The sequence below is a fragment of the Ranitomeya imitator genome, chromosome 2 (assembly GCF_032444005.1).
Source record: "Ranitomeya imitator isolate aRanImi1 chromosome 2, aRanImi1.pri, whole genome shotgun sequence".
Lineage (NCBI taxonomy): Eukaryota > Metazoa > Chordata > Amphibia > Anura > Dendrobatidae > Ranitomeya > Ranitomeya imitator.
In genome coordinates, this window is record NC_091283.1 from 703,605,943 (window position 1) to 703,632,503 (window position 26,561).

General features: G+C 46.4%; 1 protein-coding gene across 1 annotated transcript in view; it reads left to right on the forward strand.

Moving 5' to 3' along the window:
• Positions 1-26,561, forward strand: part of SH2D4B (SH2 domain containing 4B) — an 826,204-nt gene that overhangs the window by 253,410 nt on the left and 546,233 nt on the right. The window contains exon 3 of the mRNA XM_069753125.1: positions 25,907-26,054. Coding sequence (XP_069609226.1) covers positions 25,907-26,054 — 148 coding nt within the window. The remainder of the gene's footprint in view (positions 1-25,906; positions 26,055-26,561) is intronic.

A 26,561-nucleotide genomic window follows, 5' to 3' on the forward strand; every position in this document is an offset into this window, starting at 1 on the left:
CCTGAAAAAATAAAAAAAACAGTGGGAGATAAATATTGGCCTTTCTGCTTGTGTGCCAGTCCTGAGTGTGCCATCTCTCTTAAATAGTGGGCCATAGAAAGCCTAGTGTTTTTTTTTTTTAAATTTAGTATCTAAATTCTCCCTGAAAAAAAAAAAACAGTGGGAGATTAATATTGGCCTTTCTGCTTGTCTGCCAGTCCTGAGTGTGCCATCTCTCTTAAATAGTGGGCTATAGAAAGCCTTTTTTTTTTTTTTTTTTAATTTGGTATCTAAATTCTCCCTGAAAAAATAAAAAAAAAATGTGGAAGATTAATATTGGCCTTTCTGCTTGTGTGCCAGTCCTGAGTGTACCATCTCTCTTAATTAGTGGGCCATAGAAAGCTTAGTGTTTTTTTTTTAAATTTGGTATCTAACTTCTCCCTGAAAAAATTAAAAAAACAGTGGGAGATAAATATTGGCCTTTCTGCTTGTGTGCCAGTCCTGAGTGTGCCATCTCTCTTAAATAGTGGGCCATAGAAAGCCTAGTGTTTTTTTTTTAAATTTGGTATCTAAATTCTCCCTGAAAAAAAAAAAACCGTGGGAGATTAATATTGGCCTTTCTGCTTGTGTGCCAGTCCTGAGTGTGCCATCTCTCTTAAATAGTGGGCCATACAAAGCCCCGTGTTTTTTTTTTTAAATTTGGTATCTAAATTCTCCCTGAAAAAATAAAAAAAAACAGTGGGTGATTAATATTGGCCTTTCTGCTTGTGTGCCAGTCCTGAGTGTGCCATATCTCTTAAATAGTGGGCCATAGAAAGCCTAGTGTTTTTTTTTTAAATTTGGTATCTAAATTCTCCCTTAAAAAAACAAAACTGTGGGAGATTAATATTGGCCTTTCTGCTTGTGTGCCAGTCCTGAGTATGGCATCTCTCTTAAATAGTGGGCCATAGAAAGCCTAGTGTTTTTTTTTTTTAATTTGGTTTATAACTTCTCCCTGAAAAAATTAAAATAACAGTGGGAGATAAATATTGGCCTTTCTGCTTGTGTGCCAGTCCTGAGTGTGCCATCTCTTTTAAATAGTGGGCCATAGAAAGCCTAGTGTTTTTTTTTTTTAAATTTGGTATCTAAATTCTCCCTGAAAAAAAAAACAGTGGGAGATTAATATTGGCCTTTCTGCTTGAGTGACAGTCCTGCGTGTGTGGCATCTCTCTCATTTGGTGCCACAGAAAACAGAGTGTGTAACATCGTGCCTGATTTTCCTTGCGGTCTCACCCACCTATAAAGGGATATCTAAATCATACTGAAGTTAGAGTTCACCTTGTAAGTTGTTTGACAGTAACAAATACCGTTAGTTTGGTGACATTTTTAAAACAATGAGGAAGTCTGGTGGAAGAGGTCGTGGCCGTGGGCGTTCATTGCCAGCTGATAATGATGGTAGTGGTAGTGGAGCATCGGGTGGTCGTGGGAAAAACAATATAGCACCTAAGTCTCTAGCTGTGGAGCCAGGTTCGTCGTCTGGCTACACAAGGCCTCGAACGCTCCCTTTTCTGGGAGTAGGAAAACCGCTTTTAAAGCCGGAGCAGCAAGAGCAAGTTTTGGCTTACCTTGCTGACTCAGCCTCTAGCTCTTTTGCCTCCTCTTCTGAAACTGGTAAATGTAAGAGCAGCGCGTCGTTAGTGGATGTTCACGGTCAGGGACAAGTCGCTTCCTTGTCCTCTTCAGCAAAAACAGCAACAGAGAAGGATGCAGCAGGCGACACAACGGGTTACTCAATGGAGCTCTTTACACATACCGTCCCTGGCTTAGAAAGTGAAATGGTTAACAGGACATGCCCATTACAAGTTGAATCTGACATGGAGTGCACTGATGCACAGCCACAGCCAGACTACTATGCTGGTCCTTTGACTCAGACCACAACATTGCCCTCGCAGGGTACTGATCCAGAATCAGACCCTGATGAGACTATGTTGCCCCGTCACGAACGCTATACCACCGACTTACATGGTGACACAGACGAAGTTGCACACGAGCTAGAAGAGGAGGTTATAGATGACCCAGTTGTTGACCCCGATTGGCAGCCATTGGGGGAACAGGGTGCAGTCGGCAGTAGTTCTGAAGCGGAGGAGGAGGGGCCGCAGCAGGCATCAACATCGCAACAGGTTCCATCTGCCGGGCCCGTATCTGGCCCAAAACGCGTGGCAAAGCCAAAACCTGTTGGAGGACAGCGTGGCCATCCGGTTAAAGCTCAGTCTGCAATGCCTGAAAAGGGATCCGATGCTAGAAAGAGTGCAGTCTGGCATTTTTGAAGCAACATCCAATTGATCAGCGCAAAGTCATCTGTCAAAAATGTTCAACTATCTTAAGCAGAGGTCAGAATCTGAAAAGTCTAAATACAAGTTGCATGCATAGACATTTAACCACCATGCATTTGCAAGCCTGGACTAACTACCAAACGTCCCTTAAGGTTGTAGCACCCTCGGCCAATGAAGCTAGTCAGCAACGCTACATCCCTTCCGTCAGTGTAAGGCCACCATTTTCCACACCACCTGCAGTATCTGTGCAGGTTTCTTTGCCAGGCCAAAGCAGACAGGGTCAGGGAATCACCAGTTTCGTAGTAGGAAACACTGCATCTAGGGCACCGGCGGCAACAATACCATCTCCAACCGTCTCTCAGTCTGCCATGTCCACCGGCACCCCCGCTAGTTCCACGATCTCCAGCTCTCCAGTCCAGCTCACCCTACATGAGACTCTGTTTAGAAAAAGGAAGTACTTAGCCTCGCATCCGCGTACACAGGGTTTGAACGCCCACATAGCTAGACTAATCTCGTTAGAGATGATGCCCTACCGGTTAGTTGAAAGCGAAGCTTTCAAAGCCCTGATGGACTACGCTGTACCACGCTACGAGCTACCCAGTCGACACTTCTTTTCGAGAAAAGCCATCCCAGCCCTCCACCAGCATGTTAAAGAGCGCATCGTCCATGCACTCAGGCAATCTGTGAGTACAAAGGTGCACCTGACAACAGATGCATGGACCAGTAGGCATGGCCAGGGACGTTACGTATCCATCATGGCACACTGGGTGAATGTGGTGGATGCAGGGTCCACAGGAGACAGCAATTTTGGGACAGTTCTGCCTAGCCCTCGGTCTAGGAAACAGTTGGCTGTAGCCGTTCGCACCCCCTCCTCCTCCTCCTCGTCCTCCTGCAGAAGCGAGAGCTCGTCCACAGACCGCAGTCGCCCAACCACTCCATCCGCAGCTGCCACTGTTGCACACCAGTTGTCCCATTATGGGGCAGCTACTGGCAAGCGTCAGCAGGCTGTATTGGCTATGAAGTGTTTGGGCGACAACAGACACACCGCGGAAGTTCTGTCCGAGTTCTTGCAGAAAGAAACGCAGTCGTGGCTGGGCACTGTAGATCTTGAGGCAGGCAAGGTAGTGAGTGATAACGGAAGGAATTTCATGGCTGCCATCTCCCTTTCCCAACTGAAACACATTCCTTGCCTGGCTCACACCTTAAACCTGGTGGTGCAGTGCTTCCTGAAAAGTTATCCGGGGTTATCTGACCTGCTCCTCAAAGTGCGCGGACTTTGCTCGCATATCCGCCGTTCGCCCGTACACTCCAGCTGTATGCAGACCTATCAGCGGTCTTTGAACCTTCCCCAGCATCGCCTAATCATAGACGTTGCAACAAGGTGGAACTCAACACTGCACATGCTTCAGAGACTGTGCGAACAGAGGCGTGCTGTTATGTATTTGTGGGAGGATACACATACACGGGCAGGCAGTAGGATGGCAGACATGGAGTTGTCAGGTGTGCAGTGGTCGAAGATACAAGACATGTGTCAAGTCCTTCAGTGTTTTGAGGAATGCACATGGCTGGTTAGAGCAGACAACACCATAATAAGCATGAGCATCCCCCTAATGCATCTGCTGATGCAAAGTTTGATGCACATAAAGGAGCAGACGTCTGCAGCAGAGGAAGAGGAAAGCCTTGATGACATTCAGCCATTGTCTGGTCAGGGCAGTGTACAGGACGAGGTAGCGGGCGAACAGGAGGAGGAGGACGAGGAGGATGATGGGGATGAGTATTTTTTTAATGAGGAAGCTTTTCCGGTGCCACTGGAAATTGGTGGCGTGGCAAGGCCGGGTTCTGGTTTTTTGAGGGACACAAGTGACATAGATTTGCCTGAAACAGCCCCTCAACCCAGCACAACCGCAGATTTGACAACTGGAACTTTGGCCCACATGGCGGATTATGCCTTACGTATCCTCAAAAGGGACACACGCATTACTAAAATGATGAACGATGACGATTACTGGTTGGCCTGCCTCCTTGATCCTCGCTATAAAGGCAAATTGGTAAATATTATACCACATGAGAACTTGGAAGTAATATTAGCAACCAAACAATCAACTCTTGTTGACCGTTTGCTTCAGGCATTCCCAGCACACAGCGCCCGTGATCGTTCTCACACGAGCTGCAGGGGGCAGCAGACCAGAGGTGTTAGAGGTGCAGAAATCAGAAGTGGCGTTGGACAGAGGGGTTTTTTGACCAGGTTGTGGAGTGATTTTGCTATGACCGCAGACAGGACAGGTACTGCAGCATCAATTCAAAGTGACAGGAGACAACATTTGTCCAGTATGGTTACTAACTATTTTTCATCCCTTATCGATGTTCTCCCTCAACCGTCATTCCCATTTGATTACTGGGCATCCAAATTAGACACCTGGCCAGAATTGGCAGAATATGCATTGCAGGAGCTTGCTTGCCCGGCAGCTAGTGTCCTATCAGAAAGAGTATTCAGTGCTGCAGGTTCAATATTAACCGAAAAAAGGACTCGTCTGGCTACCCAAAATGTGGCTGATCTAACCTTCATTAAAATGAACCACAACTGGATTTTGAATTCTTTTGCCCCACCTTGCCCGGCTGACACCTAGCTTTCCTATGAAAAGGTCTTGCTTGTGGACTACTCTGACTGACTTTTCCAATCGCGTAATTTGCAGCAGCTGATTGTCCAGCATACGACATGTTTACACCTCCCAAAATGGCCAAACTCCCCCCACGGGGCCGTGGTCTCGCCACTTGGCGCAAGCACCCGTGAGAGTGCCGTTTGTCTGAAGAGGTGGGTGTGCCCGCTTTTGGTCGATGGCACTGCCACTGGGTCCCTCATAGTACAATAAAGTGTCTCTGGCGGTGGTGGTGCGCACCCAACGTCAGACACACTGTTGTAACATGAGGGGCCCTGGGCCTGTACCGCCGGCCACAAGAGAGTTCCTCCCAGCTCAAACATTGCTCTACCACTTGCACAATTATCTCTCACAGTTCCACCAATGTTTAGTCTATGCACTGACATCATTCAATGCCTGGCACTGACAATACCATTGTGTTGACATGTATGATGGTACTTAGTCAGGGGCAGTGTCCTATATTTACCCCAGTAAATAATTAGCGCCAAATTACTAGGTCTAAAACTCAGTAGAGGAGCCCACCCCTGTACCTAAGTATTCCACCCTTTTGTGTTTTGGTTTTGTTGTAATGCGAGACATTAACATCTATTTATTTTTTTGGAGTACTAACTGGCAGACACTCATTACAATCGGCCTCCGCTGACAACACCATTGCTGCCTGCGTACCCCTGCAAGAGAATTGCAAGTGCCTACAGCCAAATTTTGTTATGTTAGGCCTACTACGCCGGTCTGCGGTCCCTCCTTCCACTAGTCCTCCAGTGTCCTGTCTACTGCTGCCCGTGTACCCCTGGAACCAATTTAAAAGTGCCTACAGCCAAATTTTGTTATGTTAGGCCTACTACGCCTGTCTGCGGTCCCTCCTTCCACTATTCCTCCACTGACGAGACCACTGCTGCCCGTGTACCCCTGGAACCAATTTTAAAGTGCCTGCAGCCAAATTTTGTTATGTTAGGCCTACTACGCCTGTCTGCGGTCCCTCCTTCCACTAGTCCTCCACTGACCAGACCACTGCTGCCCGTGTACCCCTGGAACCAATTTTAAAGTGCCTACGGCCAAATTTTGTTATGTTAGGCCTACTACGCCTGTCTGCGGTCCCTCCTTCCACTAGTCCTCCAGAGACCTGTCCACTGCTGCCCGTGTACCCCTGGAACCTATTTTAAATTGCATAGAGCATCCTTTTTTAATACTAGGCATACAAACTCTGTCTGTGGTCCATAATTGAAATTGTCCTCCACTGAACAGACCAATGCTGCCTGTGTACCCCTGTAACCTTTTTTAAACTGCATTGAGCCAAATGTTGTGTTTAAGGCCTACTACCTGTGTCTGTCTGCGCCACTCAATACAGCTGTCCTCCTTTTAAAAAAGCTAAGCGTCAATAGTCTGGTTTTCAGCCTATAGGAATTTGAAAACTGCATTGGGGCTACTACTACTACTTTGGTAGGGCCTACTAACGGTGTCTGCCGCTCCAAGGTGTTCCCCAGGTTTCCTCTCCATAGCTTTGAGCTTCTAGCTCTCGTTTAGTACTTGTTGAAAACAACACTGCATTCAGCCTGCAAGTTTGGTCTGGGTTGTAGAGACGGTGTCTTCCGCTCCAAGGTGTTCTCCAGGTTTCCTCTCCATTGCTTCAATCTTAAAGCTATTGTTTAGTAGTTGTTGAGAACAACACGGCATTCGGCCTACAAGTTGGCTCTGGGGTGTAGAGACGGTGTCCTCCGCTCCAAGGTGTTCTCCAGGTTTCCTCTCCATTGCTTCAATCTTAAAGCTCTCGTTTAGTAGTTGTTGAAAACAACACTGCATTCGGCCTACAAGTTGAGTCTGGAGTGTAGAGACGGTGTCTTCTGCTCCAAGGTGTTCCCCAGGTTGCCTCTCCATTGCTTCAATCTTAAAGCTCTTGTTTAGTAGTTGTTGAAAACAACACTGCATTCGGCCTACAAGTTGGGTCTGGGGTGTAGAGACGGTGTCTTCCACTCCAAGGTGTTCCCCAGGTTTCCTCTCCATTGCTTCGATCTTCTGGCTCTCGTTTAGTAGTTGTTGAAAACAACACTGCATTAGGCCTACTAGTTGGGTTGGGGCCTTCTATCTGTGTCTGCCGCTCCTTGCTGTTCTCCTACAGTGAACAAAGCTGTGCCGCCGGTTTACTACTGTTGCCAATTTTGAACTGCATTTAGAATACTTACTGATTTGGGCCTACTCTCTGTGTCAGCCTTTCATTCCAGTTGTCCTCCACTGAACAAAACAATGCCCCCTGGTTAGTCCTGTCACCAATTTTGAACTGTATTTAGCCCACTTTATTCTTTGGGCCCATATCTGTTTCCCCCTCATCCTGCCCATTGCCCATCCAGTGATAGATGAGTCTGCTGGTACATTGACCCATAATGCAACATTCCCCGTGCACGCTACACTGCAAGATTGTGACCCTGCTGAAAGTCAGGTCCCCCTTCCCGCATACCATACCACCTTACACGGGGACAAAGAGGAAGGTGCAGATGAAGGTGCAGGTTCCTTCATCAGGTGGGAGGAGGAATACTCGTTGGCGACGTCACTGGCACAGGGCCCCTCATAGTACGCAAAAGTGTTGCTGCCGGTGGGAGGCGCCCCGGCCGTGCAAACACACCGCTGTACTTTGAGGGGCCCTGTGCCAGTGCCAATGCCAACGAGTGGGCCCCCCCTGCTTGCTCAGGATCACAGCACTTGCAAAGTTGAAATACTTACCTCTCCCTGCTCCACTGCCGTGACGTGGTCCAGATTTACTGGGCCCACTAATTACTTGAACCAGCCCTACCCCCCACAACTTTAGCCAAATGACCCCCAATTTCAAATGCCTTACAATTATTATAAGCTAAATTAAGATTGACAAGCTTCAGTAACAAGAATGGATGTTTTTGCCATTAAAATGGGCTCTGTACATGTTTTCCTGGCCTCTACTCACTGCCGACTATGCTCCCCCATTATACAAAATATACCGTGTGCACTACTGGAAGGGGTGGTGCTAAGGTTAGGTTCCCACACCTTTGTACAATGTAAACAAGAACCTAGCTGTGCCTGCTAGGGTTGAGCGACCTTGACATTTTAGAGTCAAGTCGGGTTTTGCGAAACCCGACTATCTCAAAAGTCGAGTCGAGTGGAATCGGCCGATTATCGCGAAAAGTCCGGGATCGACCGAAACACGAAACCCAATGCAAGTCAATGGGGGAGCATATGTAAACAAGAACCTAGCACTCAACTGATGCTTTAGTGCAGCTTTTATTGTAGTGGTACACAAAACGTTTCGGTCCAGTCTACGGACCTTCGTCAGTAACTACAAGTGAAAACCAAAATTTATACAAAAATTATATACAAATTACCAAAAACTAAAGTAAATACAAAATAAAGTATATACACAAGATGTTGTAAAGAGATAACAGCATCAATATAAACAATCTGATCAAATGTATGCATGAAATATATGCTGGGGAGAAAACCCCGAGTATCCAGGCTTAATATGTTCCACCTTGGCCGAATAATGAAGGGTTAACCAGAGATGATAGAGAAGGGGGGGATACATACCGTACTACAGAATTATAAGAGGGACCATAGGGTCAGAAGTCACTAAAAAGCAGCGTCTGTCGGTGTAAAAGAGTACCGTAAGGAACCCCTAGGGGTTAGTGGTGAAAGTGGTATGAGGAAATATGAGGTAAGACATACCTATTATGTGAGCCCGATGTGAGCGGTACTGCAGGTGAATGATAAGGTAAAAATTACATACCGAACCAACAATGTCCGGGCAGGACAAGCGCTAGTACAAGGGGTTACCTGAGGAGACCGGTAGGAAAGGGGGCGCTGACCGACGCGGAGTCCACCGTTCGTCTGATCAGGAGAAAGTGAAACCGCCGTCTCATAGGAAGGAGGCGGGACCGGCAATGCCCGTGGACCAATCAGCGGCTGAACGGCAACCGGAAGTGACATAGCGCTAGAGATGTGCAAGTGTACGGCTATGTGAGGGGATCTATGGTAATACTACCGGAAGTGACGTCGCGTTGTCATGGCGGCGGGGTGATACACTACCCTGGAGAGGGAATGGAACCGGTGATAGCGCTAGGGGAGAAGATAAAGGATGTAGGGAAATAAGACAGGAGGAGAATGGAGTGATAAGCAGCTGAGGTGCCTACACGGAGATGCTGTAATAGGTGAACGATCTCCAAGGTGCTGGGTGCTCCTAGGATCAATAATGCTGCTTTGTGACACGATCTGTAAGAGGTGGATAACAAGCAGGGTCCGGTGAGACATGCGGATGGTGCAAGAGGGATCTCAGTAAAGACGACTCTAATGGTAAAAGAGAGAAAGTATTAGCAAACGGCATAATGTACACCTATAAGATACATTGTTAAGAAGAGACTGATAAAAAAAGGGCTAATAGAAATAATAAATGTAGTCCATAATATCCTGTGGAGAAAGTTACATAATAACACAATGCTAATAGATATGACAATATAGTTTCAGAGAAAAGAAGCCAGATCATAGTCTCTGTTAAGTCCCAAGGGGTGGAGGGTCTCCAATGTATGAATCCAAAACGCCTCCCTCCGCTTGAGGCGAGCAACTCGGTCGCCACCCCGCCGAATAGGGGGGATGTGTTCTATGACCTGGAACCGTAACTGTGAGACGTTATGGTCCTGGTTATGGAAATGAAGGGGGATGGGAAGCAACAAGTTCTTACAGCGGATGGTAGATTTATGTTTGGAAATCCGATCGCGTATAGGTTGCGTAGTTTCTCCTATGTATAGGAGTCCACAGGGGCATTTGATTAGGTAAATAACCCATGAAGTGGCGCATGTGAAATAATCCGGAATGCGGAATGACTTCCCAGAGCGAGGATGGTGAAAGCTGGAGCCTTTAAGCACATTGTTGCATTGAGAGCAGTTAAGGCATGGGAAAGTTCCGGTACGCGGACTCTGTAAGAGCCGTTGACGGGGAGTGGAAATACCTGATCCCAGGTCTGCCCTAACTAGAGAATCTTTTAGATTGGGTGGGCGTTTAAAACAGGGGAGGAAGGGGTTCTGGAATTCCTTTACGTTGGGGTAACCCTTAGACAACAGGTGCCAATTCTGGCGTATAGACCTGTGTAAGATGTACGCAAACGGATGATATGTATGAACGAACGGTATCCGATTGGAGGCTTTATTGGGTCGAGGGGTAGAGGGGGCAGCAGCCTTTTCAAGTACAGAAGATGGATAACCCCGTTGATTAAACTTAGAGGCCATTTCCTTGAGGCGGACCGATCTGAGTTGTGTGTCAGACACAATCTTGGAGACCCGATGGAACTGGGATTTGGGGACTGAGTTTTTTGTGGCCGGAGGGTGAAAACTCGTGAAGTGTAACAGACTGTTACGGTCTGTAGTCTTAGTATAGAGATCAGTGGTAATGGAGCCATCAGGTTGAAGAATGACCATGGTGTCCAAGAAATTAATCTGTGTAGTGCTGTGAGACATAGTAAAAGAAATACCTGGCCACGCCGTGTTGAGCCAGTCAAAAAAACGCGCGAGGGCTTCCAACGAGCCTCCCCATATGCAGAATACATCGTCGATGTACCATTTCCAGACGATGACGTTGTCACTAAATAGAGGATGAGGGTATATCTGACTCTCCTCAAAATCAGCCATGTAGCAGTTAGCATACGGGGGTGCTACGTTGGAGCCCATCGCTGTGCCACGGATTTGTAAGTAGAAATCATCCTGAAACAAAAAGTAATTGCGGGTAAGAATGATGGTTAACAGGTCAATACACAAGTGGATCTGATCAGGTAGGAAACCAGACTGGGTCAGAAGTTTATGGACCGAGTTAATGCCCTCTATGTGGGGAATGGATGTGTATAAGTCTTTAACATCCATGGTCACTAGGGTAGCGTGTGGAGGAATCGGACATACGTCTTTCAGGATATTGAGAAAAGACCCTGTATCTAGGATAAAAGATCTGGATGTCCTGATCAGTGGAGTGAGGATCTTTTCCAGATAGATGGCCAGCGGGGAGAGGATAGAGTCGGTAGATGCGACTATGGGCCTCCCTGGAGGTTTTTCTAGGTTCTTATGAATTTTGGGGATGGTATAGAACACTGGCGTGATGGGATGTGCCTTAGTGAGAAAGTCCCGTGTTTTGGGGTCTAGGACTCCTAATTCAATATATTTCACAAGTGTGTCAGAGATGATCTGCCGGGTCTCGGATAAGGGGTCACGTAGTAACCTAACATAGACCGTAGAGTTATCTAGCTGGCGTTGGATTTCCAGGAGGTAATCGGATCTATTCATTATCACAAGGGCGCCCCCCTTATCTGCGGGTTTGAAAATGAGGTTGTTATCCTTTTGTAGGCCCTGTAAGGCTTGCCGTTCTATGGGAGAGAGATTGGGGGGAAAAAACAATTTGCCCCTTCTAATATCCTCGCATAATGTTTTGAAGGAATCCTTAACGAAGCCTATGAAGGATTCCATGGCATGTGAGCCCTGAGGGGGTCTGAAATGACTTTTAGTGTAAAGGCCTAGACTCCGTGATGAGAGAGGATCGTCAGGTAAAGCCGTTGGGGGCTCAATGGGGGATGGTTCCGGGGATGTGGAAAAGAAAGCCTTCAGTCTAAGTGACCGAAAGAATCTCTGAAGATCCATCTCAAGATCGAATGTATGGCATTGATATGACGGACAAAATGCCATACATTCGATCTTGAGATGGATCTTCAGAGATTCTTTCGGTCACTTAGACTGAAGGCTTTCTTTTCCACATCCCCGGAACCATCCCCCATTGAGCCCCCAACGGCTTTACCTGACGATCCTCTCTCATCACGGAGTCTAGGCCTTTACACTAAAAGTCATTTCAGACCCCCTCAGGGCTCACATGCCATGGAATCCTTCATAGGCTTCGTTAAGGATTCCTTCAAAACATTATGCGAGGATATTAGAAGGGGCAAATTGTTTTTTCCCCCCAATCTCTCTCCCATAGAACGGCAAGCCTTACAGGGCCTACAAAAGGATAACAACCTCATTTTCAAACCCGCAGATAAGGGGGGCGCCCTTGTGATAATGAATAGATCCGATTACCTCCTGGAAATCCAACGCCAGCTAGATAACTCTACGGTCTATGTTAGGTTACTACGTGACCCCTTATCCGAGACCCGGCAGATCATCTCTGACACACTTGTGAAATATATTGAATTAGGAGTCCTAGACCCCAAAACACGGGACTTTCTCACTAAGGCACATCCCATCACGCCAGTGTTCTATACCATCCCCAAAATTCATAAGAACCTAGAAAAACCTCCAGGGAGGCCCATAGTCGCATCTACCGACTCTATCCTCTCCCCGCTGGCCATCTATCTGGAAAAGATCCTCACTCCACTGATCAGGACATCCAGATCTTTTATCCTAGATACAGGGTCTTTTCTCAATATCCTGAAAGACGTATGTCCGATTCCTCCACACGCTACCCTAGTGACCATGGATGTTAAAGACTTATACACATCCATTCCCCACATAGAGGGCATTAACTCGGTCCATAAACTTCTGACCCAGTCTGGTTTCCTACCTGATCAGATCCACTTGTGTATTGACCTGTTAACCATCATTCTTACCCGCAATTACTTTTTGTTTCAGGATGATTTCTACTTACAAATCCGTGGCACAGCGATGGGCTCCAACGTAGCACCCCCGTATGCTAACTGCTACATGGCTGATTTTGAGGAGAGTCAGATATACCCTCATCCTCTATTTAGTGACAACGTCATTGTCTGGAAACGGTACATCGACGATGTATTCTGCATATGGGGAGGCTCGTTGGAAGCCCTCGCGCGTTTTTTTGACTGGCTCAACACGGCGTGGCCAGGTATTTCTTTTACTATGTCTCACAGTACTACACAGATTAATTTCTTGGACACCATGGTCATTCTTCAACCTGATGGCTCCATTACCACTGATCTCTATACTAAGACTACAGACCGTAACAGTCTGTTACACTTCACGAGTTTTCACCCTCCGGCCACAAAAAACTCAGTCCCCAAATCCCAGTTCCATCGGGTCTCCAAGATTGTGTCTGACACACAACTCAGATCGGTCCGCCTCAAGGAAATGGCCTCTAAGTTTAATCAACGGGGTTATCCATCTTCTGTACTTGAAAAGGCTGCTGCCCCCTCTACCCCTCGACCCAATAAAGCCTCCAATCGGATACCGTTCGTTCATACATATCATCCGTTTGCGTACATCTTACACAGGTCTATACGCCAGAATTGGCACCTGTTGTCTAAGGGTTACCCCAACGTAAAGGAATTCCAGAACCCCTTCCTCCCCTGTTTTAAACGCCCACCCAATCTAAAAGATTCTCTAGTTAGGGCAGACCTGGGATCAGGTATTTCCACTCCCCGTCAACGGCTCTTACAGAGTCCGCGTACCGGAACTTTCCCATGCCTTAACTGCTCTCAATGCAACAATGTGCTTAAAGGCTCCAGCTTTCACCATCCTCGCTCTGGGAAGTCATTCCGCATTCCGGATTATTTCACATGCGCCACTTCATGGGTTATTTACCTAATCAAATGCCCCTGTGGACTCCTATACATAGGAGAAACTACGCAACCTATACGCGATCGGATTTCCAAACATAAATCTACCATCCGCTGTAAGAACTTGTTGCTTCCCATCCCCCTTCATTTCCATAACCAGGACCATAACGTCTCACAGTTACGGTTCCAGGTCATAGAACACATCCCCCCTATTCGGCGGGGTGGCGACCGAGTTGCTCGCCTCAAGCGGAGGGAGGCGTTTTGGATTCATACATTGGAGACCCTCCACCCCTTGGGACTTAACAGAGACTATGATCTGGCTTCTTTTCTCTGAAACTATATTGTCATATCTATTAGCATTGTGTTATTATGTAACTTTCTCCACAGGATATTATGGACTACATTTATTATTTCTATTAGCCCTTTTTTTATCAGTCTCTTCTTAACAATGTATCTTATAGGTGTACATTATGCCGTTTGCTAATACTTTCTCTCTTTTACCATTAGAGTCGTCTTTACTGAGATCCCTCTTGCACCATCCGCATGTCTCACCGGACCCTGCTTGTTATCCACCTCTTACAGATCGTGTCACAAAGCAGCATTATTGATCCTAGGAGCACCCAGCACCTTGGAGATCGTTCACCTATTACAGCATCTCCGTGTAGGCACCTCAGCTGCTTATCACTCCATTCTCCTCCTGTCTTATTTCCCTACATTCTTTATCTTCTCCCCTAGCGCTATCACCGGTTCCATTCCCTCTCCAGGGTAGTGTATCACCCCGCCGCCATGACAACGCGAGGTCACTTCCGGTAGTATTACCATAGATCCCCTCACATAGCCGTACACTTGCACATCTCTAGCGCTATGTCACTTCCGGTTGCCGTTCAGCCGCTGATTGGTCCACGGGCATTGCCGGTCCCGCCTCCTTCCTATGAGACGGCGGTTTCACTTTCTCCTGATCAGACGAACGGTGGACTCCGCGTCGGTCAGCGCCCCCTTTCCTACCGGTCTCCTCAGGTAACCCCTTGTACTAGCGCTTGTCCTGCCCGGACATTGTTGGTTCGGTATGTAATTTTTACCTTATCATTCACCTGCAGTACCGCTCACATCGGGCTCACATAATAGGTATGTCTTACCTCATATTTCCTCATACCACTTTCACCACTAACCCCTAGGGGTTCCTTACGGTACTCTTTTACACCGACAGACGCTGCTTTTTAGTGACTTCTGACCCTATGGTCCCTCTTATAATTCTGTAGTACGGTATGTATCCCCCCCCTTCTCTATCATCTCTGGTTAACCCTTCATTATTCGGCCAAGGTGGAACATATTAAGCCTGGATACTCGGGGTTTTCTCCCCAGCATATATTTCATGCATACATTTGATCAGATTGTTTATATTGATGCTGTTATCTCTTTACAACATCTTGTGTATATACTTTATTTTGTATTTACTTTAGTTTTTGGTAATTTGTATATAATTTTTGTATAAATTTTGGTTTTCACTTGTAGTTACTGACGAAGGTCCGTAGACTGGACCGAAACGTTTTGTGTACCACTACAATAAAAGCTGCACTAAAGCATCAGTTGAGTGCTAGGTTCTTGTTTACATTGTACAAAGGTGTGGGAACCTAACCTTAGCACCACCCCTTCCAGTAGTGCACACGGTATATTTTGTATAATATTCTTCCCTTGCGTGGTGCACACTGACGGGTCATGTCCACATTCTCCTATAATGCTGAGGAGACCTCGAATATCTTGGCACGTTCCACTTTTAGTAGCGATTTTCTAAAAATCCCCCCTAGGGAAGCAAGGGGGAGAGATCTTGAACGGGAGCTCCGTCACTTTACCAATATTGAACTCCACTGTGCTACACTCTCTGAGTATCTACGAGCACAACGGATCCCTAGGGGTCTACGGGTTCCACTACGTCCCACACTGTTTCGGGACTCTCCTGAATATTGCACCAAGTATGAACATATACTAAATAAGTGTTCTTTTGACATTATTACCCTGACAATCGAGCACCTGCAGAAGGCAATTTCTACAAGCACCGAGACCATCAAATCCATTGAGGCTCAACTATCTTCATCAGGAACTCCCGAGGAACTTTCTACCCTCAAGGACCAAATATCCAAAAACATCGAGAAACATCGACGGGAAACAGAGGACAGAAAACGTAACAAATTCAATAGGGACACGGAGGACTACGAACGTCAGCAGGTCTACAGATGGCAGGACAATTTCTCCGGTCGTCGAAATGCATCTCGCCAAGTACAACGCACCTCCCTCGACTACTCGACATCAGGCTCAGAACAAGAGCCGGGTACCCCTGCTATTGTTCCACCACGTTTTTTAGGCCAACGGCAACGCTTCACGAGAAGAAGACCACGAGGCGCGGCCACGGACATCGGAGGAGACTCGGCCCAGGGGAGAATCACGAGATCTCAGGTACCAATCCGTTGGTAATTAACATTTCTGATAGATTACTTGGTGTGGCAGAATACAAAATCCTGCAGAAGGGTTTGTCATTTTGTCCGTCATATCAATGCCATACATTCGATCTTGAGATGGATCTTCAGAGATTCTTTCGGTCACTTAGACTGAAGGCTTTCTTTTCCACATCCCCGGAACCATCCCCCATTGAGCCCCCAACGGCTTTACCTGACGATCCTCTCTCATCACGGAGTCTAGGCCTTTACACTAAAAGTCATTTCAGACCCCCTCAGGGCTCACATGCCATGGAATCCTTCATAGGCTTCGTTAAGGATTCCTTCAAAACATTATGCGAGGATATTAGAAGGGGCAAATTGTTTTTTCCCCCCAATCTCTCTCCCATAGAACGGCAAGCCTTACAGGGCCTACAAAAGGATAACAACCTCATTTTCAAACCCGCAGATAAGGGGGGCGCCCTTGTGATAATGAATAGATCCGATTACCTCCTGGAAATCCAACGCCAGCTAGATAACTCTACGGTCTATGTTAGGTTACTACGTGACCCCTTATCCGAGACCCGGCAGATCATCTCTGACACACTTGTGAAATATATTGAATTAGGAGTCCTAGACCCCAAAACACGGGACTTTCTCACTAAGGCACATCCCATCACACCAGTGTTCTATACCATCCCCAAAATTCATAAGAACCTAGAAAAACCTCCAGGGAGGCCCATAGTCGCATCTACCGACTCTATCCTCTCCCCGCTGGCCATCTATCTGGAAAAGATCCTCACTCCACTGATCAGGACATCCAGATCTTTTATCCTAGATACAGGGTCTTTTCTCAATATCCTGAAAGACGTATGTCCGATTCCTCCACACGCTACCCTAGTGACCATGGATGTTAAAGACTTATACACATCCATTCCCCACATAGAGGGCATTAACTCGGTCCATAAACTTCTGACCCAGTCTGGTTTCCTACCTGATCAGATCCACTTGTGTATTGACCTGTTAACCATCATTCTTACCCGCAATTACTTTTTGTTTCAGGATGATTTCTACTTACAAATCCGTGGCACAGCGTTGGGCTCCAACGTAGCACCCCCGTATGCTAACTGCTACATGGCTGATTTTGAGGAGAGTCAGATATACCCTCATCCTCTATTTAGTGACAACGTCATCGTCTGGAAACGGTACATCGACGATGTATTCTGCATATGGGGAGGCTCGTTGGAAGCCCTCGCGCGTTTTTTTGACTGGCTCAACACGGCGTGGCCAGGTATTTCTTTTACTATGTCTCACAGTACTACACAGATTAATTTCTTGGACACCATGGTCATTCTTCAACCTGATGGCTCCATTACCACTGATCTCTATACTAAGACTACAGACCGTAACAGTCTGTTACACTTCACGAGTTTTCACCCTCCGGCCACAAAAAACTCAGTCCCCAAATCCCAGTTCCATCGGGTCTCCAAGATTGTGTCTGACACACAACTCAGATCGGTCCGCCTCAAGGAAATGGCCTCTAAGTTTAATCAACGGGGTTATCCATCTTCTGTACTTGAAAAGGCTGCTGCCCCCTCTACCCCTCGACCCAATAAAGCCTCCAATCGGATACCGTTCGTTCATACATATCATCCGTTTGCGTACATCTTACACAGGTCTATACGCCAGAATTGGCACCTGTTGTCTAAGGGTTACCCCAACGTAAAGGAATTCCAGAACCCCTTCCTCCCCTGTTTTAAACGCCCACCCAATCTAAAAGATTCTCTAGTTAGGGCAGACCTGGGATCAGGTATTTCCACTCCCCGTCAACGGCTCTTACAGAGTCCGCGTACCGGAACTTTCCCATGCCTTAACTGCTCTCAATGCAACAATGTGCTTAAAGGCTCCAGCTTTCACCATCCTCGCTCTGGGAAGTCATTCCGCATTCCGGATTATTTCACATGCGCCACTTCATGGGTTATTTACCTAATCAAATGCCCCTGTGGACTCCTATACATAGGAGAAACTACGCAACCTATACGCGATCGGATTTCCAAACATAAATCTACCATCCGCTGTAAGAACTTGTTGCTTCCCATCCCCCTTCATTTCCATAACCAGGACCATAACGTCTCACAGTTACGGTTCCAGGTCATAGAACACATCCCCCCTATTCGGCGGGGTGGCGACCGAGTTGCTCGCCTCAAGCGGAGGGAGGCGTTTTGGATTCATACATTGGAGACCCTCCACCCCTTGGGACTTAACAGAGACTATGATCTGGCTTCTTTTCTCTGAAACTATATTGTCATATCTATTAGCATTGTGTTATTATGTAACTTTCTCCACAGGATATTATGGACTACATTTATTATTTCTATTAGCCCTTTTTTTATCAGTCTCTTCTTAACAATGTATCTTATAGGTGTACATTATGCCGTTTGCTAATACTTTCTCTCTTTTACCATTAGAGTCGTCTTTACTGAGATCCCTCTTGCACCATCCGCATGTCTCACCGGACCCTGCTTGTTATCCACCTCTTACAGATCGTGTCACAAAGCAGCATTATTGATCCTAGGAGCACCCAGCACCTTGGAGATCGTTCACCTATTACAGCATCTCCGTGTAGGCACCTCAGCTGCTTATCACTCCATTCTCCTCCTGTCTTATTTCCCTACATCCTTTATCTTCTCCCCTAGCGCTATCACCGGTTCCATTCCCTCTCCAGGGTAGTGTATCACCCCGCCGCCATGACAACGCGACGTCACTTCCGGTAGTATTACCATAGATCCCCTCACATAGCCGTACACTTGCACATCTCTAGCGCTATGTCACTTCCGGTTGCCGTTCAGCCGCTGATTGGTCCACGGGCATTGCCGGTCCCGCCTCCTTCCTATGAGACGGCGGTTTCACTTTCTCCTGATCAGACGAACGGTGGACTCCGCGTCGGTCAGCGCCCCCTTTCCTACCGGTCTCCTCAGGTAACCCCTTGTACTAGCGCTTGTCCTGCCCGGACATTGTTGGTTCGGTATGTAATTTTTACCTTATCATTCACCTGCAGTACCGCTCACATCGGGCTCACATAATAGGTATGTCTTACCTCATATTTCCTCATACCACTTTCACCACTAACCCCTAGGGGTTCCTTACGGTACTCTTTTACACCGACAGACGCTGCTTTTTAGTGACTTCTGACCCTATGGTCCCTCTTATAATTCTGTAGTACGGTATGTATCCCCCCCCTTCTCTATCATCTCTGGTTAACCCTTCATTATTCGGCCAAGGTGGAACATATTAAGCCTGGATACTCGGGGTTTTCTCCCCAGCATATATTTCATGCATACATTTGATCAGATTGTTTATATTGATGCTGTTATCTCTTTACAACATCTTGTGTATATACTTTATTTTGTATTTACTTTAGTTTTTGGTAATTTGTATATAATTTTTGTATAAATTTTGGTTTTCACTTGTAGTTACTGACGAAGGTCCGTAGACTGGACCGAAACGTTTTGTGTACCACTACAATAAAAGCTGCACTAAAGCATCAGTTGAGTGCTAGGTTCTTGTTTACATATGCTCCCCCATTGACTTGCATTGGGTTTCGTGTTTCGGTCGATCCCGGACTTTTCGCGATAATCGGCCGATTCCACTCGACTCGACTTTTGAGATAGTCGGGTTTCGCAAAACCCGACTTGACTCTAAAATGTCAAGGTCGCTCAACCCTAGCAGGCACAGTTAGTAGGCCCAAATAATAAAGTAGGCTAAATGCAGTTCAAAATTGGTAACAGGACTAAACAGGCGGCATTGCTTTGTTCAGTGGAGGAAAACTGTAATGAGTGGCAGGCACAGTTAGTAGGCTCAAATAATAAAGTAGGCTAAATGCAGTTCAAAATTGGTAACAGGACTAAACAGGCGGCATTGCTTTGTTCAGTGGAGGAAAACTGTAATGAGTGGCAGGCACAGTTAGTAGGCCCAAGTAATAAAGTAGGCTAAATACAGTTCAAAATTGGTAACAGGACGAAACAGGCGGAATTGCTTTGTTCAGTGGAGGAAAACTGTAATGAGTGGCAGGCACAGTTAGTAGGCCCAAATAATAAAGTAGGCTAAATGCAATTAAAAATTGGTAACAGGACTAAACAGGCGGCATTGCTTTATTCAGTGGAGGAAACCTGTAATGTGTGGCTGACACAGTTAGTAGGCCAAAATAATAAAGTGGGCTAAATGTCTGCCAAAAAATTGTTCATACATAAACAGGTGGCATCGCTAGGTACAGGGGGGGGCCTGCTCTGCTGAGTAGCAGACAGTGGTAGTAGGCGCAAAGTATTAACTGGTCTAAATGGAGGCCAGGGCCCCTGCATATTTTAACTATCATCTATCATTTCAACAAATTTGTATTGGCAGTGCCATTGAAGGATTTAACAGCACAGACTACACAATGGTGGAGCACGGAGAGGTAAGCATTGCAAGTGGTAGAGCACTGTTCGAGCTGGGGGGAACACTCTCTCATGGGCGGCGGTACTGGTACAGGGCCCCTCATATTACGACGGTGTGTCGACGTTGGTTGTGCACCACCACCGTCAGAGACACATCATTGTACTATGAGGGACCCTGTGCCAGTGCCGTCGCTCAAGAGTGGGCCCACCCACCTGTACAGGCAAACGGCACAAGCACTTGTGCTTGCGCCAGGTGGTGACCACGGCCCTGTGGGGGGAGTCAGCCCATTTAAGGAGGTATAAAAATGGCCTATGGTGGACATTCAGCAGCTGAAAATAGAGTAATTGGAGAAGTCAGTAAGAGGAGGCCAAAAGCAAGACTTTTTTCAGGCAAGTTATGTGTCAGCAGGGGAAGGTGGGGCAAAATAATTTGAAATCCATGATTGGTTCATTTTAATGAAGGTTTAATGAAGAGTTTGCACACTTCTGCTTTTGCCACTACCACCAGATGCACCACCACCACCATCAGTACCAGCGGCAACCACCGCCCACGGGCTCTTCCACCAGACTTCCTCATTTTTTGGAAAATCTAACCAAAATAAGAACCGTTCTATGGTACTGTAAAACAAGGTAGAAGGTGTATATAAACTTGTTGAGAATTTAAATCTCCCTTTTTTGGGGGGAGACTGAACCAAACTCAGGTCCTGTGCATAAAACAACACAATGTAAGTGGCAGAAAGTGGCTGGCTGATATATGACAAACTAACAGGACTGAAGTATATCCACTTGTTGAGAATTTAAATCTCCCTTTTTTTTGGAGACTGAACCAAAACTCAGGCCCTGTGCATAAAACAACACAATGTAAGTGACAGAAAGTGGCTGGTTGATATACGACAAACTAACAGGACTGAAGTATATCCACTTTGTGAGAATTTGAATCTCACTTTTTTGGGGGGAGACTGAACGAAAACTCAGGCCCAGTGTATAAAACAGCACAATGTAAGTGGCAGAAAGTGGCTGGAAGATATATGAAAAAATACAAGGGTTGTAGTACAATTTCAATCTCCCTACAATGATCTCAGGATAAGTATGGCAGCAATACAAAGGACTGCTGCACACAAAAGTGTGGATAAATAAACAAGATAACTGTGCAGAAAGGAGCAACAGGATTTTTGCTTTTAAAAAAGCAGTTGGTTTGCACAGCAGTGTGCAAACAGCAATGCAGCTATCAGGGAAACTTATAAGTCAGCCTAATAAGCTACAGAGCTGATGCACAAAAATATAGCCTCCACTGTCCCTGCAAACAAATGGTGGTACTGGACAGTGGAAATCGCTACAGCACAAACAGTTTGGGGGTTAATCTTCCCTCCCTAACTATATCCCTTCTTCTGATGAAGCTGCAGCAACCTCTCCCTATGCTAAGATCGGCAGAAGTAAGATGGCGGTCAGCGTGCATGACCCTCTATAGCCCCTGTGATGCCGCAGAAAGCAAGCCAATCACTGTCATGCCCTTCTCTAAGATGGTGGGGAGCGAGACCTATGTCATCACGCTGCCCACACTCTGCGTCCTCCTTCATTGGCTGAAAAATGGCACTGAATGCGTCATATGAAACGTGACTTTTGCGCGCAGATCGGTGACCTCATGGCCGATGGCGGATCTCCCCTATAGAACAGTGACATCGGGTGATGTCACTGCTCTATTGGACCCTCAGTGACACACTGACAGGAGACAATGGCTCCTGCAGTGCATCACTGAGGTTACTATAGTTCAAAGTCTCACTTTATGGCAATTGCTGTGTGGGAAAATTTCTCACACAGCAATGCCAAAAGTGAGACTGGGGACTATTTTTTACAGCGGCGGAGGAATACAGTGCGGAATGATACCTTCCTCCCATCATTGTGTACCTGGAGCCCCTGGAGAGCGATTGCTTCAGATGATGCTGCTGTTCTCCACGGGAGATCGTCATGGGACACTCGTGGATTTCTGCGGATCAAGGAGTATATTGGTTGTTTGTTATTTTAATATTTTTTACAGATGACACTGGCTTTGGGGATCAAAATGACAAGTTATGGTGAGTATGTAATCTATGGTTAATGTACTATATATATGTATGTATTGTATGTAATGTATGAATGTATTGTATGTAGTTGTATGTATGTAATATATATGTATGTAGTATGTATGAAGTATGTATGTAGTATGTATGTAGTATATAGTATGCATGTAGTATGTATGTAGTATGTATGTATTATGTATGTAGTATGTATGTAGTATGTATGTATGTATGTAGCATGTATGTAGTATGTAGTATGTAGTAGGTATGTAGTATGTAATATGTATGTAGTATGTATGAAGTATGTATGTAGTATATAGTATGCATGTAGTATGTATGTAGTATGTATGTATTATGTATGTAGTATGTATGTAGTATGTATGTATGTATGTAGCATGTATGTAGTATGTAGTATGTAGTAGGTATGTAGTATGTAATATGTATGTAGTATGTATGTAGTATGTAGTATGTATGTAGTTTGTAGTATGTATGTAGTATGTATGTATGCAGTAGGTATGTAGTATGTATGTAGTATGTATGTTTTTTTTTTTACATTCAACACATTAGCTGGATGATGGGACTACTGCTGTCCCATCATTGGCTAATGTGTCAATCACTGTCACTGTAGCAGGCATCGTCCGAAGGGACTTGTAGTCCCATCGGACGATGCCTGCACACATGCACAGACCCCCGGCAGCCCGCACAGAGCCCCGGCAGCCCGTACAGAGCCCCGGCAGCCCGCACAGAGCCCTGGCAACCTGCACAGAGCCCATCAGGCCCGTACAGACCCCCAGCAGCCCCGCACAGACCCCCGGCAGCCCGCACAGACCCGCGGAAGACCGCACAGAGCCCCGGCAGGCCCGCATAGACCCCCGTCAGCCCGCACAGACCCCCGGCAGCCCGCACAGAGCCCGGCAGGCCCGCACAGACCCCTGGCAGGCACGCACAGACCCCCAGCAGGCCGCACAGAGCCCCGGCAGCCCGTACAGAGCCCCGGCAGCCCGCACAGAGCCCTGGCAGCCTGCACAGAGCCCATCAGGCCCGTACAGACCCCCAACAGCCCCGCACAGAACCCCGTCAGCCCGCACAGACCCGTGGAAGACCGCACAGAGCCCAGGCAGGCCTGCATAGACCCCTGGCAGCCCGCACAGACACCCGGCAGCCCGCACAGAGCCCCGGCAGGTCCGCATAGACCCCTGGCAGGCACACACAGACCCCAGGCAGGCCGCACAGACCCCTGGCAGGCACGCACAGACCCCCGGCAGGCTCGGACAGACCCCCCATGGTCACACACAGACCCCACCGGCACACACACACGCAGTCTCCGCCCATGCACCGCCTACACTCCATTATTGTACATCATTGCACTGTAGGAACTTCCGATTCTGGTATCCGATGTCGCAAAAGTATCGGAACTCGGTATCTGAATTCCGATACAACGAATATCGGACGATACCCGATATTTGTAGTATCGGAATGCTCAACACTACTCACAGGTCCTCAACTGGCAGCTTCATTAAATAATACACGCAAAACACCAGTGTCAACATCTACAGTGAAGAGGCGACTCCGGGATGCTGGCCTTCAGGGCAGAGTGGCAAAGAAAAAGCCATATCTGAGACTGGCTAATAAAAGGAAAAGATTAATGTGGGCAAAAGCACACAAATATTGGACAGAGGAAGATTGGAAAATAGTGCTATAGACAGACGAATCCAAGTTTGAGGTGTTTGGATCTCACAGAAGAACATTTGTGAGACGCAGAACAACTGAAAAGATGCTGCAAGAGTGCCTGATGCCATCTGTCAAGCATGGTGGAGGGACTGTGATGGTCTGGGGTTGCTTTGGTGCTGGTGAAGTGGGATATTCGTACAAGTTAAAAGGGATTTTGAATAAGGAAGGTGATCATTCCATTTTGCAACAACATGCCATACCCTGTGGAGAACTCTTGATGGAGCCAATTTCATCCTACAACAGGACAATGACCCAAAGCACACCTTCAATTTATGCAAGAACTATTTAGGGAAGAAGCAGGCAGCTGGTATTCTATCTGTAATGGAGTGGCCAGCGCAGTCACCAGATCTCAGCCCCACTGAACTGTTGTAGGAGCAGCTTGACCGTATGGTACGCAAAAAGTGCCCATCAAGCCAAACCAACTTGTGGGAGGGGCTTGTGGATGCATGGGGTGGCTCAGTGGATAGCACTGCAGCCTTGCAGCGCTGGAGTCCTGGGTTCAAATCCCAACAAGGACAACATCTGCAAGAAGTTTGTATGCTCTCCCCGTGTTTATGTGGGTTTCCTCCGGGTTCTCCGGTTTCCTCCTACATTCCAAAGACATTCTGATAGGGATTCTAGATTGTGAGCCCCATTTGGGACAGTGATGATAATGTGTGCGAACTGTAAAGCGCTGGGGAATATGTTAGCGCTATATAAAAATAAAGATTATTATTTTTATTTCCCCAGATTTAATCAGCAAATTAACTGCTAGAATGCCAAATGTCTGCAATGCTGTAATTGCTGCACAGGGAGCATTCTTTAACGAAAGCAAACTTTGAAGGAGAAAATTATTATTTCAAATAAAAATCTATTTTTCGAACCTTGTCAATGTCTGGACTAGATTTGCAATTCATCTGGCAACTCATTTGGTTAATAAAAGTATGAGTTTTCATGGAAAACACAAAAGTTTCTAGGTGACCCCAAACTTATGAATGGTAATGTACGTTTGCGCAAAATCCTTGCAGTGCACCCAAAATATTGTATATCACAATCAGTACATGTGATGACATATGTAACATAAGTGCTGCTGCAATTCAAAAAGTCATGTATAGGATAAACCTTTTTATCTGATGAAGAAATACAGGTTTTAGTGTTAGACATATGCTTGTAGAGACCACATTGGCTCTGTTTACATTCGTAAGAACTGCTGGTGGTGAGCCAATCATTGGTTTTCCCTTTTTATTTACATTTTTATTGGTGTGGTCGTTAGCGGTAACCAGATTGCCAATAGTAGCTCCACGCCGGGATACAAACTTACATTCTCCCTTCAGTATGTTTTTTAAAGATTTATCAGTATAAAGAATAGGTAAATATTTTTTAATAATACTAATAACGTGATAGAAGTTGTTGCTAAATTTTGTAGAAAAATCTACTTTGTTGTCATCTAGTTGCTAGCATTATAAAATAAAAGCGTGGTAAAAACATTATTAAAATTGTAAAATTCCTGCCTTGTCCACCAATAGAGTTTGTCCAATCTTCCCCACCATCTACCATATTCCATTTACATTACCAGTGTATTCTCATGAGACTCAACACCCATTGGGCTCCCTTGGGCACTAGAGTTTGGTGGGGGGGGGGAGGGGGCTCTAACTTTTGCGGTACCTGTTTCAAAGCTCATTGAGCAGATGGACCCAAACATGGCATGACCATATGTTCATATATTTGCTCACTAGACATTTAGACCTACGGCCAAACATGAAGTAAACAGAATATCTAGCTAGTTTTATTCATGTGATTAACAATGATTTACTTTTACAAAGGAAGCAGAAAGAGGCAGAAATTGAGAAAAAGTTTCGCGATGCCATGGCCAAAGAAAAAGCAAGAATAGTTGCTGAAAAATGGAAAGTTGAGATTGAGGATCGGAAAGCAGCAAAACTACTTGAAAAAAAGTTTCAGGAGGAATTAAAGGTAGGAAAAATCTCTATGATTTGCCAGCGAATTTAAAGGGAATCTGTCACCCCCAAAATCGTACATGAGCTGCGGCCACTGGCATCAGGGGCTTATCTACAGCATTCTGGAATGCTGTAGATAAGCCCCCGATGTATACTGAAAGATGAAAAATAAAGGTTATTTATATACTCACCCAGGGGCGTTCCCACTGCGGTCCGGGTCCGATGGGCATCGCGGTCTGGCTCCGGGGCCTCCTATATTCATACGATGACGTCCTCTTCTTGTCTTCTTGTCGCGGCTCCGGCTCCGGGGTACTTTGTCTGCCTTGTTGAGGGCAGAGCAAATTACTGCAGTACGCAGGGCCTCTCTGACCTTTCCCGGCGCCTGCGTACTGCAGTACTGCACATACATCAGGGGCTTATCTACAGCATTCCAGAATGCTGTAGATAAGCCCCTGATGCCGGTGGCCGCAGCTCATATACGATTTTGGGGGTGACAGAGTCCCATTAAACACAGTCTCATTGA